Here is a 15,895-nt window from a genome sequence, read left to right as displayed (position 1 = left end):
TATATCCCACATGTGATTGAAATCATATGGTTATCGACTTTTTCTGTCTGCTTGTTTCTCTTAGCATGATAATCTTAAGATCCATCCATGTTGTCACAAGTGGCAGTATTTTATCTTTTCTTATGGATGAGTAATATTCCATTGTGTATGTTCCACATCTTTACCCAATCATCTATCAAAGGACACTTCATTTGTTTCCATGTCATGGCCACAGTGAATAGTGCTGCCTTAAACATAGGGGTACATATATCTTTATGAATAAATGTTCTCAGATTTTGGGGGGTAGATACCCAGAAGAGGGATTGCTGGTTCATATGGTAATTCTATTCTTAATTTTTTGAGGAACCTTCATACTGTTTTCCATAGTGACTATACCAATTTGCATTCCCACCAGCAGTGTACGAGGGTTCCTTTTCGCCACAACTTCTCCAACACTTGTTATTACTTGTCTTGTTGATAATAGCCATTCTCACAGGTGTGAGGTGATATCTCATTGTGGTTTTGATTTGCAGTTCCCTAATAGCTAGAGAAGTTGAGCATCTTTTCATATATCTAGTGTCCATTTGTATGTCTTCCTGGGAGAAGTGTCTTTTCAGATCCTTTGCCCATTTTTCAATTGGATGATTTAATTTTTGGTTGTTGAGTTGTATGAGTTCCTTATATACAGAGGATACCAAAAACAAAAAATCCACAAAAATGTATACACATTTTAAGAAAGGAAAAAACTGTATTAAAATTGTAATAATATATACCGATAACAAAAGATGAATACAAGTCTTTTGTCTATGAGTTTACAAGTACAAAATCAAGATCTGCTCAAAGTGGTTACCATCAGCGTCCAGATACTTCTGATTATGGCAAACTACTGCTTGAGCAACGTTGACCAAAGTGTCCACTTGTATCGCTGCACATGCCGTTTCAGTTTCTTCACATAGTACCATGCGTCTCAAACTAATCACGAATGCGTGCAATTGTTAGGCGTGTTGGAGGCTCTGTTGCATACTCTCACCTCCATTGTCATTGTACTTCCACAACATTCTCTAATTTCAAATACCACTTCAAAATGGTGTTGGGCTCCTCCAACGACAGCCGTGCTTTCTTTAACTGTCCAGCCTGTTGCGTGGTGATGCTAGCATTCATTTGATTGACACCATCTTTTGAGCGAATGTCATACTACACATTGCTACTGTAATTCAATTCAACTTTGAAAAGTAATACATGGATAATATATCTTAAAATGTGTATACTTTTGGGGGGGGCAGCTCCCCTCCCCAGTAGTTTGGATATTAACCCGTTATTAAAGATGTTTACAAATATCTTCTCCCATTCGGTTGGGTGCCTCTTTGTTTTGTTGAGTTTTGTGTGTGTGTGCAGAAGTTTTTTAATTTGATATATGCTCGTAGTCATATTCTTTTATTTTGCTTTTACTTCCCTTGCCTTTGCAGTCAAATTCATAAAATCTTCTCTGAGACCAAGGTCCATAAGTTTAGTACTTATGTATTTCTCTATTCATTTTATTGTTTCAAGTCTTAGATTTAGGTCTTTGACGCATTTTGAGTTAAATTTCGTATATGGTGACAAAATGCAGTGTAATTTCATTCATTTTTTAAAATTTATTTTCAATTACAGTTGACATTCAATATTATTTTATATTATTTTCAGATGTACAGCATAGTGGTTAGACATTTATGTAATTTATAAAGTGATCCCCTAATTACTGTTGTACCCACCTGGCACTATACATTGTTATTACAATATTATTGACCATACTCCCTATGCTGTACTTTACATCCCCTGGACTATTTCATAACAACAAATTTGTACTCTTTTTTATAACTTTTTTTAAATTACAATTTTTACTTTTAAAGAGAATTGAGAAGATATTTATCTTGATAATAATAGGACTATTAGGAAAACAGAGCATTGAGAGAACAAAGAAAGTACTTGAAATTAAAATGTAATTGACAAAATGAAAGGATGAGAAATGAAGGTGAGTAAATCATAGAACCTGCAGCTAGTAGACTCTTATGATTTGGACAATTTATTTAGACTACAATTTATTTATTTTCTTATTAAAGTGAGAAATAAAACTGGGAGACAAAGATATAAAGTTAGAAGGTATATACCTAATAGAATCCAGTATTATGACTTAAAAGCTGGAAGATTTATTTTTTAATCTTTTAAAATATTTTTTAATTTTTTAATCATAATTGGCATACACTATTATATGTTTTAGGTATACAACATAGTGATTAGACATTCACATAACTTAGGAAGTGATGACCCCAATAAATCTAGTACCCATCTGACACCATACATAGTTATTACAATATTATTGACTATATTCCTTATGCTATACTTTACATCCCCATGACTATTTTGTAACTACCAATTTGTACTTCTTTTTTTATTTTTCAATTAAAGTTGACATTTAATATTATTTTATATTAGTTGCAGGTGTACAGCATTGTGGTTAGACATTTATATAATTTATGAAGTGATCTCCCGATTAGTGTAGTACCCACCTGGAAATATACATAGTTATTACAATATTATTGACTATATTCCCTATGCCGTACTTTACATCCCCATGACTATTTCATAAGTACCAATTTGTACTTCTTAATCTCTTCCTTTTTCATCCGTTCCCTCAACTCTCCTCCCCTCTGGCAACCATCAATTTGTTCTCTTTATCTATAAGTCTGTTTCTCTTTTGTTTGTTCATTTATTTTGTTCTTTAGATTCCACATACATATAAGTGAGATCATATGGTATTTGTCTTTCTCAGTCTGACTTATATCACTTACCATAATACCTTCCAGGTGAATCCATGTTGTCACAATGGTTAAGATTTCATTCATTTTTATGGCCGAGTAATATTTCATTGCATATATGTATCACCTCTTCATTCAATCTCTACTGATGGGCAGTTAGGCTGCTTCCTTATCTTGGCTATTGTAAATAATGCTGAAATGAAAATAAGGGTGTATATATCTTTTTGAATTAGTGTTTTGGATTTCTTTGGATAAATATTCAGAAGTAGAATTGCTGGGCCATACGGTAGTTCTGTTTAATGTTTTGGGGAGCCTCCATACTGTTTTCCATAGTGGCTGCACCAATTTGCAATCCAACCAAGAGCATGTGAGGGTTCCTTTTTCTCCACTTCCTTGACAACACTTGTTGTTTGTTGATTTATTGATGATAGCTGTTCTGTCAGGTGTGAGGTGATAATCTCATTGTGGTTTTAATTTTCATTTCTCTGATGATTAATGACGTTGAGCATCTTTTCATATGTCTATTGGCTATCAGTATGTCCTCTTTGGAGAAATGTCTGTTCAGGTCCTCTGCCCATTTTTTAATTGGATTGTTAGTTATTTTGGTGTTAGGTTGCATGAGTTCTTTATGAAGTTTGGATATTCACCTGTTATCGGATGTATCATTGGGAAGTATCTTCTCCCATTGAGTAAGTTATCTTTCCATTTTGTTGATGGTTTCCTTTGCTGTGCAAAAACTTTTCAGCTTCATGTAGTCCCATTTTGTTTTCCTTGCCCAAGGAGATATATCAGAAAAAAATATTACTAAGAGTAATGTCAGAGAGTTTACTCCCTGTTTTCTTCTAGGAGTTTTATGGTTTTGGGTATTACATTTAAGTCTTCAATCCATTTTGAATTTATTCTTATATACAGTGTAAGAAGGTGGTCTACTTTCATTTTTTGCATGCACCTGTCCAGTTTTCCCAACATAATTTGTTGACTAGACAGTCCTTACCCCATTGTATATTCTTACCTCCTTTGTCATAAATTAAATAACCATAAATTCATGGATTTATTTCTGGGTTCTTAATTCTGTTCCATTGATTGGTGTGTCTGTTTTTCTGCCAATACGATAATGTCTTGATTATTCTGGCTTTGTAGTATAATTTGAAGTCATAGAATGTGATAGTTCCAGCCTTGTTCTTTTTTCTGAGGATTGGTTTGTTTATTTAGGGTCTTTTGTGGATCCATACAAATCTGATGATCTTGTGTTCTATTTCTTTTAAAAATGCCATTGGGATTTTGATAGGGATTGCACTGAATTTGTGTGTTGCTTTGCATAATATGTCCATTTAAACTATGTTTATTCTTCCAATCCATGAACACAGAATATCTTTCCATTTCTTTGTGTCTTCTTCAATTTCTTTTAATGGGCCTTTTAGTTTTCAGTTTATAGGTCCTTTACATCCTTTGTTAAATTTATGCCTAGGTATTTTATTCTGTGTGTGTGTGTGTGTGTGTGTGTGTGTGTGTGTGTTACAAAAGGAATTGTTTCTTCATTTCTTGTTCTTAAATTTCATTGTTATTATATAGGAATGCAATGGATTTTTGTACATTGATTTTCTATCCTGTAACTTTACTGTATAAAATGCTTCTTTAATACAGTGGAATCTGGCTCTACCAATTCAAAGCAAAAAGTATCAATACAGTGCCTTCTGTGCATTTTATCTCAGGGGAGTTCACACTTATTTCTCAGAAACTCCATGGAGACAAGGTGCATAAAATACCAATTTGTGCTCTATATTCTCCTGCATTGAGATAATAGTAAACACAACTTTGATTTCTGGTTTTTCTTTCAATGTCAAGGATTTCATTATTACTTTCTTATACAAAAGACAACTTGTTCCCAGTTAATTAAGGCACATGAAAAAAAAATCTCACAGTGGCTTTATTCCTTTTAAAAAAGATTGTTATTAAGATATAGCTAACATACAATATTCTATTAGTTTCAGCTATACACCATAGTTATTCCAGATTTATATACCTAAAGAAGTGATCACCATGGTAAGTCCAGCAACCGTCTGACACCATACAACACTACCACAATATTATTGACTATATTCCCTATGCTGTACATTATATCCCCATGACTTATTTGTTTTATATCTGGAAATTTGAACATTTTATTGCCCTTCAACTTTTCCCCCTTGCTTATTAATTTTTCAATTACAGTTGACATTCAGTATTACTTTATATTAATTTCAGGTGTGCAGCATAGTGGTTAGACATTTATATAATTTAAGTGATCCCCCTGGCTAGTCTAGTATCCACCTGGCACTATACATAATTATTACCATATCATTGACTATATTCCCTATGCTTTACTTTCCATCCCCGTGACTATTTTGTAACTATCCATTTGTACTTCTTAATCCCTTCACCTTCTTATCCCTGTCCTTATCCCCACTTCCATCTATCACCCTGATAAATCTAGTACTCATCTGACACCATACATAGTTATTACAATTTTGTTGACTGTATTCCTTATGTTATACCCTACATCCCCATGACTACTTTGTAATGACCAATTTGTACTTCTTAATCCCTTCCCCATTTTTACCTACCCCAAAGTCCCTCCTGTCTGACAACCATCAAAATGTTCTCTGTGTCTATGAGTTTATTTCTGTTTTCTGTTTGTTTATTTTGTTCTTAGATTCTACATATAAGCAAAATCACATTACATCTGTCTTTCTCTGTCTGACATACTCCTTTACACAATACCTTCCAGATCCACTTATGCTGCTGCAGATGGCAAGATCCTATTGCCATCTATGGCTGAGTAATATTCCATTGAATGTATGTACCACCTCCTCTTTATCCATTCTTCTATTGACAGACACCCAGGCTGCCTCCATATCTTGGCTATCATAAACAGTGCTGCAATTAACATATGGATGTACACGTTCCCTCAAAGTAGCGTTTTGAGTTTCTTCAGATAAATACACAGAAGTGGCATTACTGGATCCTTCTGTCCCCTGTTATAGCCTTTGTTTTAAAGTTTATTTTGCCTGTTATAAGTATGGCTATCCTGGATAGTTTTGTTTTTCATTTCCATTTTCATGAAATGTCTTTCCCATCCCTTTACTGTTAGTCTGTGTGTCTTTCAATCCGAAGTGAATCTCTTGTAGACAGCATATGTAAGGGTCTTGTTTTCTTATCCATTCAGCCACCCTTTGTCTTTTGATTGGAGCATTTTATCCATTTACATTGAAAGTAATTGTTGATAGATATGTAGTTATTACCATTTTATTATTCCTTTATTATTATTATTATTTGTCTTAAAGAAGGCCCTCTAACATTCCTTGTAATACTGGTTTGGTGGTGATGAACTCCTTTAGCTTCTTCTTGTCTAGGGAGCTCTTTATCTGTCCTTCGATACTAAATGATAACTTTGCTGGGTAGAGTAATCTTGGTTGTAGGTCGTTGTTTTTCATCACTTTGAATCTATCATGCTAATCCCTTCTGGCCTACAAAGTTTCTGTTGATAAATCAGCTGATACTCTTATGGGAGCTCCCTTGTAGGTCACTAACTGCTGATCTCTTTTCTGCTTTTAAGATTCTCTCTTTGACTTTACTCTTTGGGACTTAATTAATTATGATGTGTCTTGGTGTGGGTCTCTTTGGGTTCACAATGTATTGGACTCTGTGCTTCCTGGACTTGTGTTTCTGTTTGCTTTGCCAGGTTAGCGATGTTTTCTGTCTTTATTTCTTCAAATAGGTTTTCTATTCCTTTCTGTCTGTCTTTTCTTTCTGATACCTGTCTGATGCAATTGTTGGTATGGTTGATGTTGTCCCAGAGGCCCCTTAAACTATCCTCATTTGTTGGATTTTTTTTTCTTTTTGTTGTTATGATTGGGTTTTTTCTGCTACCTTATCTTCTAAACTGCTGATTCAGTCCTCTGCTTCATCTAATCTACTGTCGATTCCTTTTAATGTATTCTTCATTTCAGTTATTGTATTTTTCATTTCCGACTTTTTCTTTTTTAGGTTTTCTATTTCCATTTTTACATCTCCCATCTCTTTGTTGAAGTTTTCCTTGAGCATCATTATTACCAGTGTTTTGAACTCTACATCTGGTAGATTACTTGAGTCTATTTTGTTTTATTCTTTTTCTGGAGCTTTGTTCTGTTGTTTTATTTGGGGCATGTTTCTTTGTCTCTCCATTTTGGCTGGCTCCCTCTGTTTGTTTCTATATATCAAATTGGGGTGCTGTCTCCTGGTCCAGTGGCCTTATGTAGTAGGTGTCCTGTGGGGCCCAGTGGTGTAGTCTCCCTGGTCACCTGATTTGTGCACCTGAGGTGTGTCCCTTGTGTGCATTGTATGTGCCCTCCTGCTGTAGCTCAGCATTGGTTAATGTTTGCATGTCAGTGGAAGGAACTGACTCTCTGGCTGATTGGTTGTGGAGACTGGCCATAACTATATGGAGGAGCTATTGTGCAGAGGCTGATCTTATGGAGCAGTATTTGCTTTAGCAGGGCTCTGGTACCTATGCAGTCTGCCCTTTGGGTGTGTTTCCCATGGAGGCAGGTGGGTGGTGCTGCAGCTTGGTCTGATGCTGACCACCCAGCGTGCCACGACCAGGACCTCCTGTTAGGGGTCCCGCAGCAGGCCAAGTTCACCCACAGCCTGCGCCCTCCCCAGGGCCACCTGGCATGAGCCACAAAGCAATCTGCAGATGGAAGCCACACGCACTGGGTTTGGAGGTGCCTGGGAGTGGCCAAGCTATGAACTGAGGTCAGGTGCTGCTAGTGCCAGGCTTCAGGCTGCTCAGCAACAGGTACTGGACATGCTAAAGCCAGACGTTGCTTCTTTGGGTTTTATGAACCTTTGAGACATTTTAGGAAAGTCCCCAGCACGAGCCAAGATAGGCAATTTGTGTGGAAAAGCCGCTAAAGCACCTTGGTTTGGCCCTTAAGTTGGGTGGAGCAGGGTCTCAGGGAATCACCGGGCGAGATTGGACAAAGAGAGTTCGCCAGATTGATGGTAACTCAGATATGTCAGCTACCTTTGTCTCCAGGTGGGGACGGCAGAGGGCTCAACAAAGAAACAATGCATTCTGCCAGCACTTCTGTCTTGGAGAAAACTACTCCACCAGCACTCACCCTGAAGCAAGACTATTCAGTTTCTCCCTGTGTGTCCCTGGCATCTCTCAAGCTGCTGCCCCCATGCTGAAGCTCAGAGCGAGCGAGTATATAAGCAAATAATTCCATACACGGACCCTTTAAGAGGAGCACCTAGTAATGCAACCTCCCTCAGTCTCACTCAGCCACAATCTCCACTGTGTTTTATAGCCAAAAGTTATGGGGACTTCTCTCCCCAGCAGTGGAAACCTGAGCTGGGGAGTCTGGTATGTGGCTGGGACCCCTCGCTCTTCTAGAGGTAACCTCTGCAGCTGAGGTATTGTCTCGATTACTAACGATCACACGTGGGTATAGGATCATCCTATTCTGTGTCTCTGACTCTCCTACCAGTCTTCAGGTGGCTTCTTCTCTTTGTACTTAGTTGTAGGACTTTGGTTCACCTAGACTTCATGAGACTCTCAATGATGGTTTGTTGTGTAGTGTACTGGTAATTTTGCTGTGGTCATGAAACGAGGCAAGCACAAGTTGACCTACTGCACCATCTTGACTGGAAATCCTTGATTCTTACGTTTTAGGAACTGTATTGTGTTCTCCAAACTTATTGTTGAAGTCATAACCCTCAGTAACTCAGAAAGTCACTGTAGTTGGAAATAAGGTCTTTAAAGGATGATTAAGTTTAAAATGAGGCCGTTAAGATGGGCCATGATGCAATCTGAGTGGTATACTTATAAGAGGAGATGACGACACACAAGGAGAAACCAGGGATGCTTTTACACATGAGACAGCCAAGTGAAGAGGGTAGATGTCCGCAAGCCAAGGAGAGAGGTCTCAGAGGAAATTAACCCTCCCAGTTCTCGACCTTGGACTTCCAGCTTCCAAAACAGTGAGAAAAAGAATTTTGGTTGTTTAAACCACCCAGTCAGGGTAATTTTGTTACGGAAGTCTGAGATAACTAATACATTGCCCAAAGTGGACATTTCTTTCTGGGTTATCTACCTTCCCAAAGTAATTTGTAAAAGCATGTTTTATGGCCTTCTGTTTACCCCATGAGGTGAAGAAGGGATTTCCACACTATGGTCATTGGGTGTCCACAAACACAACACTGGACACTGCAGAGATGAGATAGACAGCCATTTATTAACCATGTGTACTCACAGGATGGGGTGCCACACTGTGCCACACTGGGGTCGCACTCGGGAACAGAGTGAAGAAACAGTGTCTTTGGTAGGGGGCATTTGTGATATCAAGAGGGTGAGCTAACCCCTAGTTCTCATGGTAGCGTGTAATCAGATTGCAAAATTCTGCAGGCTGGAAGGGGACGGACGACTGCTGCTTAGGAATGAGCAAGATCTATGCATTGTCCCCTTATAAAGCTGGTTGTTTGGTAGGGGACCTTATCTGCAACTGAAGACTATGGAGGGGAACTTGCATTTAGCAGATATGAGTCCCTGCTGGTTTCTCCAAATGTCCAGGCAGCCCATATTATTGGGGCTTAATTTTAGACCTTACCCCACAGTTCAGTTTTCCAGGCAAATATTTTCTCTCTCAACTCAGACACCTCATCTGAAGATCTGGCCTCTGCTCACCAGTCCCATAGCCTCATCCAGTCCACCATGTAGTTTTATATAAAAGTGTATTGTGGGGACTGACTTGTAGCTTCGAAAACTTAAACTGCCTTGTCAGGGGGTTTATACTTGACTGCTTTCACCTGGAACCCCTCCCGTCTCACTCATCCTTTTTGCTTTCCTATAAGTCATAGAGGGGAGCTCAACATCTTCCTTACATGACTGAAGCTCCAAGCTTCCAAAGTTCTATGGGCAGAGGCTGGGTCTTTATCTCTGCACCCCCACTACTAGCACAGAGCCTTCCAAAGAGCAGATGCTGAATTACGTTTTGGGAATAGAAGAGAGAGTGAGTGAGAGGTCTAACTTGTTAAGCTTTACTGTCTCCTACAATCTTTAATACGCTACGCATATCAAGAAATAAATCAATTTTACAAAATAAAAGACTGAAAGGAGTCAGGAAAAAGATTTATGACGCTTTATTTTTTTTTCTATTCCATTCTCCAAAAATTTTTACTGTGGGATTCTTTCACATTTCCACTAAAATCCCTATTGTGATGTCATTTTTTAAATTTTTATCTTCATGATAAAAAAGTCCTCAGACATCACCAGGGGTGAGAGAAGCCGGGGCCATGATATTATGTCCGGCTGTGGCACCAGTGGCAGCCCTCTCTGCCTCTATAGCTTGTGCTCTCTCTTCATCTCTCAAAGCCTCTTCATACCAGAATGGTAAAGCACTAGGAACTGTATCACCACCCTTGGCCAAGAATTCCAGGACTTGCATCTTGCTTGTTTCAGCGCGAGCTCTTGGGCCCCACAGGAAGTCATAGCGTGGAGGATCGCTGTCAGGTACCTGGCGGTACTCCAGGTACTGTAGCTGCACCAGATCTTTGGTGATGAGCTTCTTGGGCTCCCCATAGATGAAGTGCTCCCTCCCAGCGTATACTTTCAGCATATTCAGGAATTTCCAAATGTCTTCCTCAGTGGCACAGTTGCCCTTCATGAAGATCAGGCCCAGGATATTCATGAGGAGACCGGTCTTTGGTAACCCGTTGCCAGCATACACCCTCCCATTATTGGGGAGGTTCAGTTTGCTGACGAGGTCATATGTGTGGCTGCTTGAGTCGACTTCCTTCAAATCAACTGCAAAGACGGCCTCAATACGATCAGAGGCTTTTTTGAGGATGTCAGCAAATTGGTCTTGGGTAATTTCGCCCACAATCTTCAGCATGTCGTCCTTCAGAATGGGCTCTTGCATTTCATACTTGCACAGGAGAAATTGCTCCAACAAATCCAGCTTCGTGGCTAGAAGATCAGTGCATGAGGTCTCGGGAGATGGGACCTCAGAAGAACACGAATGTTCCTTATCTTGACTTCCATCGCCTTTGTCAGATCTTGTGTCTAAAGCACCTGAAGAGGTAATGGTGGTAGACGAGGGTCTCCAAGACCCCTGGGAAGTGCTACTTGTCTCAGTAGCTGATGGCCTTTGAGGATCATCTTCCAAAACAGAAGAGCAGGAGAGGGACTCATTTCCCACAACTGCAGCTTCCTGAACTCTCTTGTGACCTTCAGAGTGATCACCGGTTTGGTTGTGTTTCTTATGGGCATTGACCTTACCCTTTCGTCGCCGAGGCATTATGACACAGGTCAGGCACAGCAGGCACCGGTGTGGGCAGAGCAGGTGATGCCACCACCTGGGGGAGGGAGAACGAGATAGTGTGGCACCTCTGCAGGGAGATTCCACCTTGTCTTTAACCAATGGTCTTTAAGGCTCTGAGGGCTGTCAACGCTCTGGGAACCCACAGGGTTCCTCTCTGATCACCTGTCTGCTGAAAACCCTGTAGAGCAGCTTAGACCATACCTAGGACAGAGCCACACAGCCCTGTCTGGATATTACTGGGGAGAAAGCAGGGCCGGTCAAGGCGAACCCCTTTGTCCTGGGTTTGGGAAGTGCTCTCAGGTCACATTCAGGATGATTATGTTAATGACTGGCAAGAAGCCCCTCCCCTACTCCCCGCTGTGGTTATCGAGTAGCCACTTAAATCCTCTATGCCACAAGAATGAAGAGAGACGGTGCTTCTGGTAGAGAGTGTTCCCACAACTGGCTTCTCTCTGGGGCCATCTCTGTCCTACACTTTTTGGAGTTGTCAGTTCTCATTGAGAATGCTCACCTGGAGGGGTTCCGGAAAAATGGCGGAGTGAGGTGAGCCTCTGTAAAGCTCCCCTGGAATTTACAAAGAATCGAACAACAAAAACTCCACAAAGGACTCCCTGCACAGCAGACAGGCAAGACGAAGAGGCCCACTACCGACTGAAATCATTTACAGGTGGGAGATTCGTGTGAGTGGGGGGAGGAGGAAAGGGAGAAGTGCGCGGAGACAGAGCCGCACGGGCGCAGGACGCAGACCCAGCTCAGTGCGCCGAGCTCGCTGCTTCCCGGAACTACGGCAGCTGCGGGAGATTGGACTGCTAGGGCTCCGCCAAGGATCCACAGGGCTGAGGGGACAGCATATAACACGGCTGAACCCAACGCTCACGGCAGAGACCTCGGAGAAAAGACTGAGGGAAAAAGGCTGAAAACGGTGGTTTAAGCCCGCACTGCCGAGCAGAGAACGGAGCTTTAGGCACTGAGACTAGCCGCCCCCTCCCTACCCTCCCAGAGCTCCCCCCGCTCCCACCTGCCCGGTGCTAGAAGCGAAACAGTAGCAGTGTCAGATCAAAACAACAGAAAGTTTGCTATATTTGAGAACTGTGGCCCACAGACACAAATTCACAGCCCAACTAGTTCTGGCAAAGGGGAGAGAGCTGTGGAAGCAGGACCGGCTGTGGTGATGGTCGCCGCCATTGCTCTGGGCCACCTCTCACAGCTCACCCCGCCCCTGGCCCCACCTATCTGGGCGGATCCCTGCAGGAGTAAACAGAACTGCTGAAACATACCGGCTCTGAATCAGGAGCTGGAAGAGCTTTGGAACATCAAAAGCTCTCCGCATACCCACCAGGACACTGCGCCCTGTGACCTACACGAACTATTAACAGAGGAGAAGCCCGTCTCCCACGGAATCCCCCCAGTGTGTGAGAAGCTGGAATAGTGCAGAGAAAACATAGCACTACCTTGTGAGAGAGGGAAAAAAAAGCCTGCAGTAAGAGAAAAAGTAAAACATTCTACCAACAAGTACTGGAAAACAAAAGGAAGACCTCTTCCTATCAACTTGTTGCAGAAGTCACTCCTGTAGATGTCTAGGAAGAGAAATAATAAACCAGTAATCGCCATGAATAACCAAGGCAACAAGATAGCTCAGAAAGAAAGTGAAAAATCTCCAGAAAAGGCACTTAAAGATACAGAAATATGTGACTTAAATGACAGAGAATTCAAGATTGCAGTTCTGAAAAAACTCAACGAGATACAAGAAAACACAGATAGGCAGTTAAATGAACTCAGAAACTCAATCAAAGAACAGCATGAGCATTTTACGAAAGAGATTGAAATTTTAAAAAGGAACCAAATAGAATTTCTGGAGATTAAGAACTCAATAGAAGAAATTAAGAATGAAATAACCAGCTTAGGTAGTAGAGTTGACCAGATGGAGGAAAGAATCAGTGACATCGAAGATAAAAACCTGGAAATGACACAGATAGAAGAAAGAGACTTGAGACTTAAAAGAAATGAAAGAACTCTACAAGAACTTTCTGACTCCATCAGAATGAGCAATATAAGAATAATGGGCATACCAGAAGGAGAAGAAAGAGAGAAGGGAACAGAGAATATATTCAAACAAATTGTCGATGAGAACTTCCCAAATTTGTGGACAGAACTGGACCCTCGAATCCAAGAAGCAAATAGAACACCTAGTTACCTCAATCCCAACAGGCCTTCTCCAAGGCACATTGTATTGAAGCTGTCTAAAATCAACGACAAAGAAAGAATCCTCAAGGCAGCCAGGGAAAAGAAGACGGTAACTTACAAAGGAAAGCCCATTAGATTATCATCAGATTTTTCAGCAGAAACTCTACAAGCCAGGAGGGAGTGGAACCAAATATTCAAACTATTGAAAGAGAGAAATCATGAGCCAAGAATAATATATCCAGCAAAGATATCCTTTAGATATGAAGGAGGAATAAAGACCTTTCCAGACATACAGAAGCTGAGGGAATTTTCTAATACACGACCTGCACTACAAGAAATACTAAAGGAGGCTATTCGACCACCATCAACAGGGACAATTTGTGGCAACCAAAACATAAAAAAGGGGAGAGTAAAAGCCTGAACCGGAATATGGAAACGGAGAAAGTAAGCGTGCTGAAGAAAATGGAATACTCTAAATATCAAACTTTCTTTTATATAAACTTAAGGGTAACCACTCAAAAAAATCCAGAACTGAAATATATACTGAAATAAAAGAAGAAACAGAGGGAAACATCATAGAATACCACCACACAGAAATAATAGACAACAACAAAAAGGCAAAGAAACAATGGAGACACAGCCTTACCAGAAAACTAAAGATAGAATGACAGGAAATCCTCACATATCAATAATCACCCTAAATGTAAATGGACTGAACTCACCAATAAAAAGGCACAGAGTAGCAGATTGGATCAAAAAACTAAACCCAACCATATGCTGTCTCCAAGAGACACATCTCAGCTACAAGGACAAGCATAGACTCAAAGTGAAAGGGTGGAAATTGACACTCCAAGCAAATGGTACCCAGAGAAAATCAGGTGTAGCCATAATGATATCAGATGAAACAGACTTCAAGGTGAAAAAGATAACAAGAGACAAAGATGGACATTTCATAATGGTGAAGGGGACTGTACAACAAGAAGACATAACAGTCATCAATATTTATGCCCCCAATCAGGGAGCACCGAAATACACCAAGCAACTACTAACAGAACTAAAGGGAGAAATTGACCAAAACACAATTATACTAGGGGACTTAAATACATCATTGACAGCTATGGATAGATCATCCAAACAGAAAATAAATAACGAAATAGTAGCCCTAAATGACACATTAGATGAAATGGACATAATTGACATTTATAGAGCACTTCATCCTAAAACATCAGACTATACATTCTTTTCTAGTGTACATGGAACATTCTCAAGGATAGACCATATATTGGGACATAAAATCAGTCTCAACAAATTTAAGAAGATTGAAATCATACCATGCATATTCTCTGATCACAAGGCTTTGAAATTGATATCAACTGTAAAAAGAAAGCGGGAAAACACACAAATACATGGAGACTAAACAACATAATTTTAAAGAAGGACTGGGTCAAAGAAGAAATTAGAGGAGAGATCAAAAGATACATAGAAACAAATGACAATGAAAATACATCCTACCAAAATTTTTGGGATGCAGCGAAAGCAGTTTTAAGAGGGAAATTTATCTAATTACAGGCCTATCTCAAGAAACAAGAAAACTCCCAAATAAATAACCTCATGTTACACCTTAAAGAACTAGAAAAAGAACAAGTGAAACCCAAGGTCAACAGAAGAAAGGAAATAACAAAAATTAGAGCAGAAATAAGTGAAATAGAGAACAAAAAGACAATAGAAAAAATTAATGTGACAAAGAGCTGGTTCTTTGAAAAGATTAACAAAATTGACAAACCCTTGGCTAGACTTACTAAGATAAAAAGAGAGAAGACACTGATTAACAAAATCAGAAACGTAAAAGGGAAGTTATCACGGACACCACAGAAATACAAAGGATCATCCAAGAATACTAGGAAGGACTATATGCCACCAAATTCAACAACCTAGAAGAAATGGACAAGTTCTTAGAAACATATAGCCTTCCAAGGCTGACCCATGAAGAACTGGAAAATCCAAACAGACCGATCACCAGTAACGAAATTGAATCAGTCATCCAAAACCTTCCCAAAAGCAAAAGTCCGGGACCAGATGGCTTCACTAGTGAAATCTACCAAACCTTCAAAGAGGATCTAATATCAATCCTGCACAAACTCTTCCAAAATATTGAAGAAGAGACAGTACTCCCTAACTCATTTTATGAGGCCAACATTACCCTGATACCAAAACCTGGTAAGGACAGCACAAAAAAGAAAACTACAGACCAATATCTCTGATGAATACCGATGCAAAAATCCTAAATAAAATTCTAGCAAATCGAATACAACAATGCATTAAAAAGATTATTCATCACGACCAAGTGGGGTTCATCCCGGGGCACAAGGATGGTTCAACATACGAATCCATCAATGTGATACATCACATAAACAAAATAAAGGACAAAAATCATATGATTATATCAATTGATGCAGAAAAGCATTTGACAAGATACAACATCCATTTATGATTAAAACACTTAATAAAATGGGTATAGAAGGAAAATACCTTAACATAATAAAGGCCATATATGACAAGCCCTCTGCTAATCTCATAATTAATGGAGAAAACTGA

At 39.8% G+C, this 15,895-nt stretch overlaps 1 protein-coding gene across 1 annotated transcript; it reads right to left on the bottom strand.

Moving 5' to 3' along the window:
- Positions 1–10,054: 10,054 nt before the first annotated feature.
- LOC109438179 (melanoma-associated antigen B5) lies at positions 10,055–11,092 on the bottom strand. Its single transcript, XM_019717838.2, has one exon. It carries the CDS (start codon positions 11,090–11,092, stop codon positions 10,055–10,057), a length of 1,038 nt encoding a protein of 345 aa, XP_019573397.2.
- Between the last annotated feature and the right edge of the window lie 4,803 nt (positions 11,093–15,895).

The sequence above is a fragment of the Rhinolophus sinicus genome, chromosome X, assembly GCF_036562045.2.
Source record: "Rhinolophus sinicus isolate RSC01 chromosome X, ASM3656204v1, whole genome shotgun sequence".
Classification (NCBI taxonomy): domain Eukaryota; kingdom Metazoa; phylum Chordata; class Mammalia; order Chiroptera; family Rhinolophidae; genus Rhinolophus; species Rhinolophus sinicus.
Note: the sequence above shows the minus strand (reverse complement) of the source record. Positions and strands in the feature narration are given on the sequence as shown.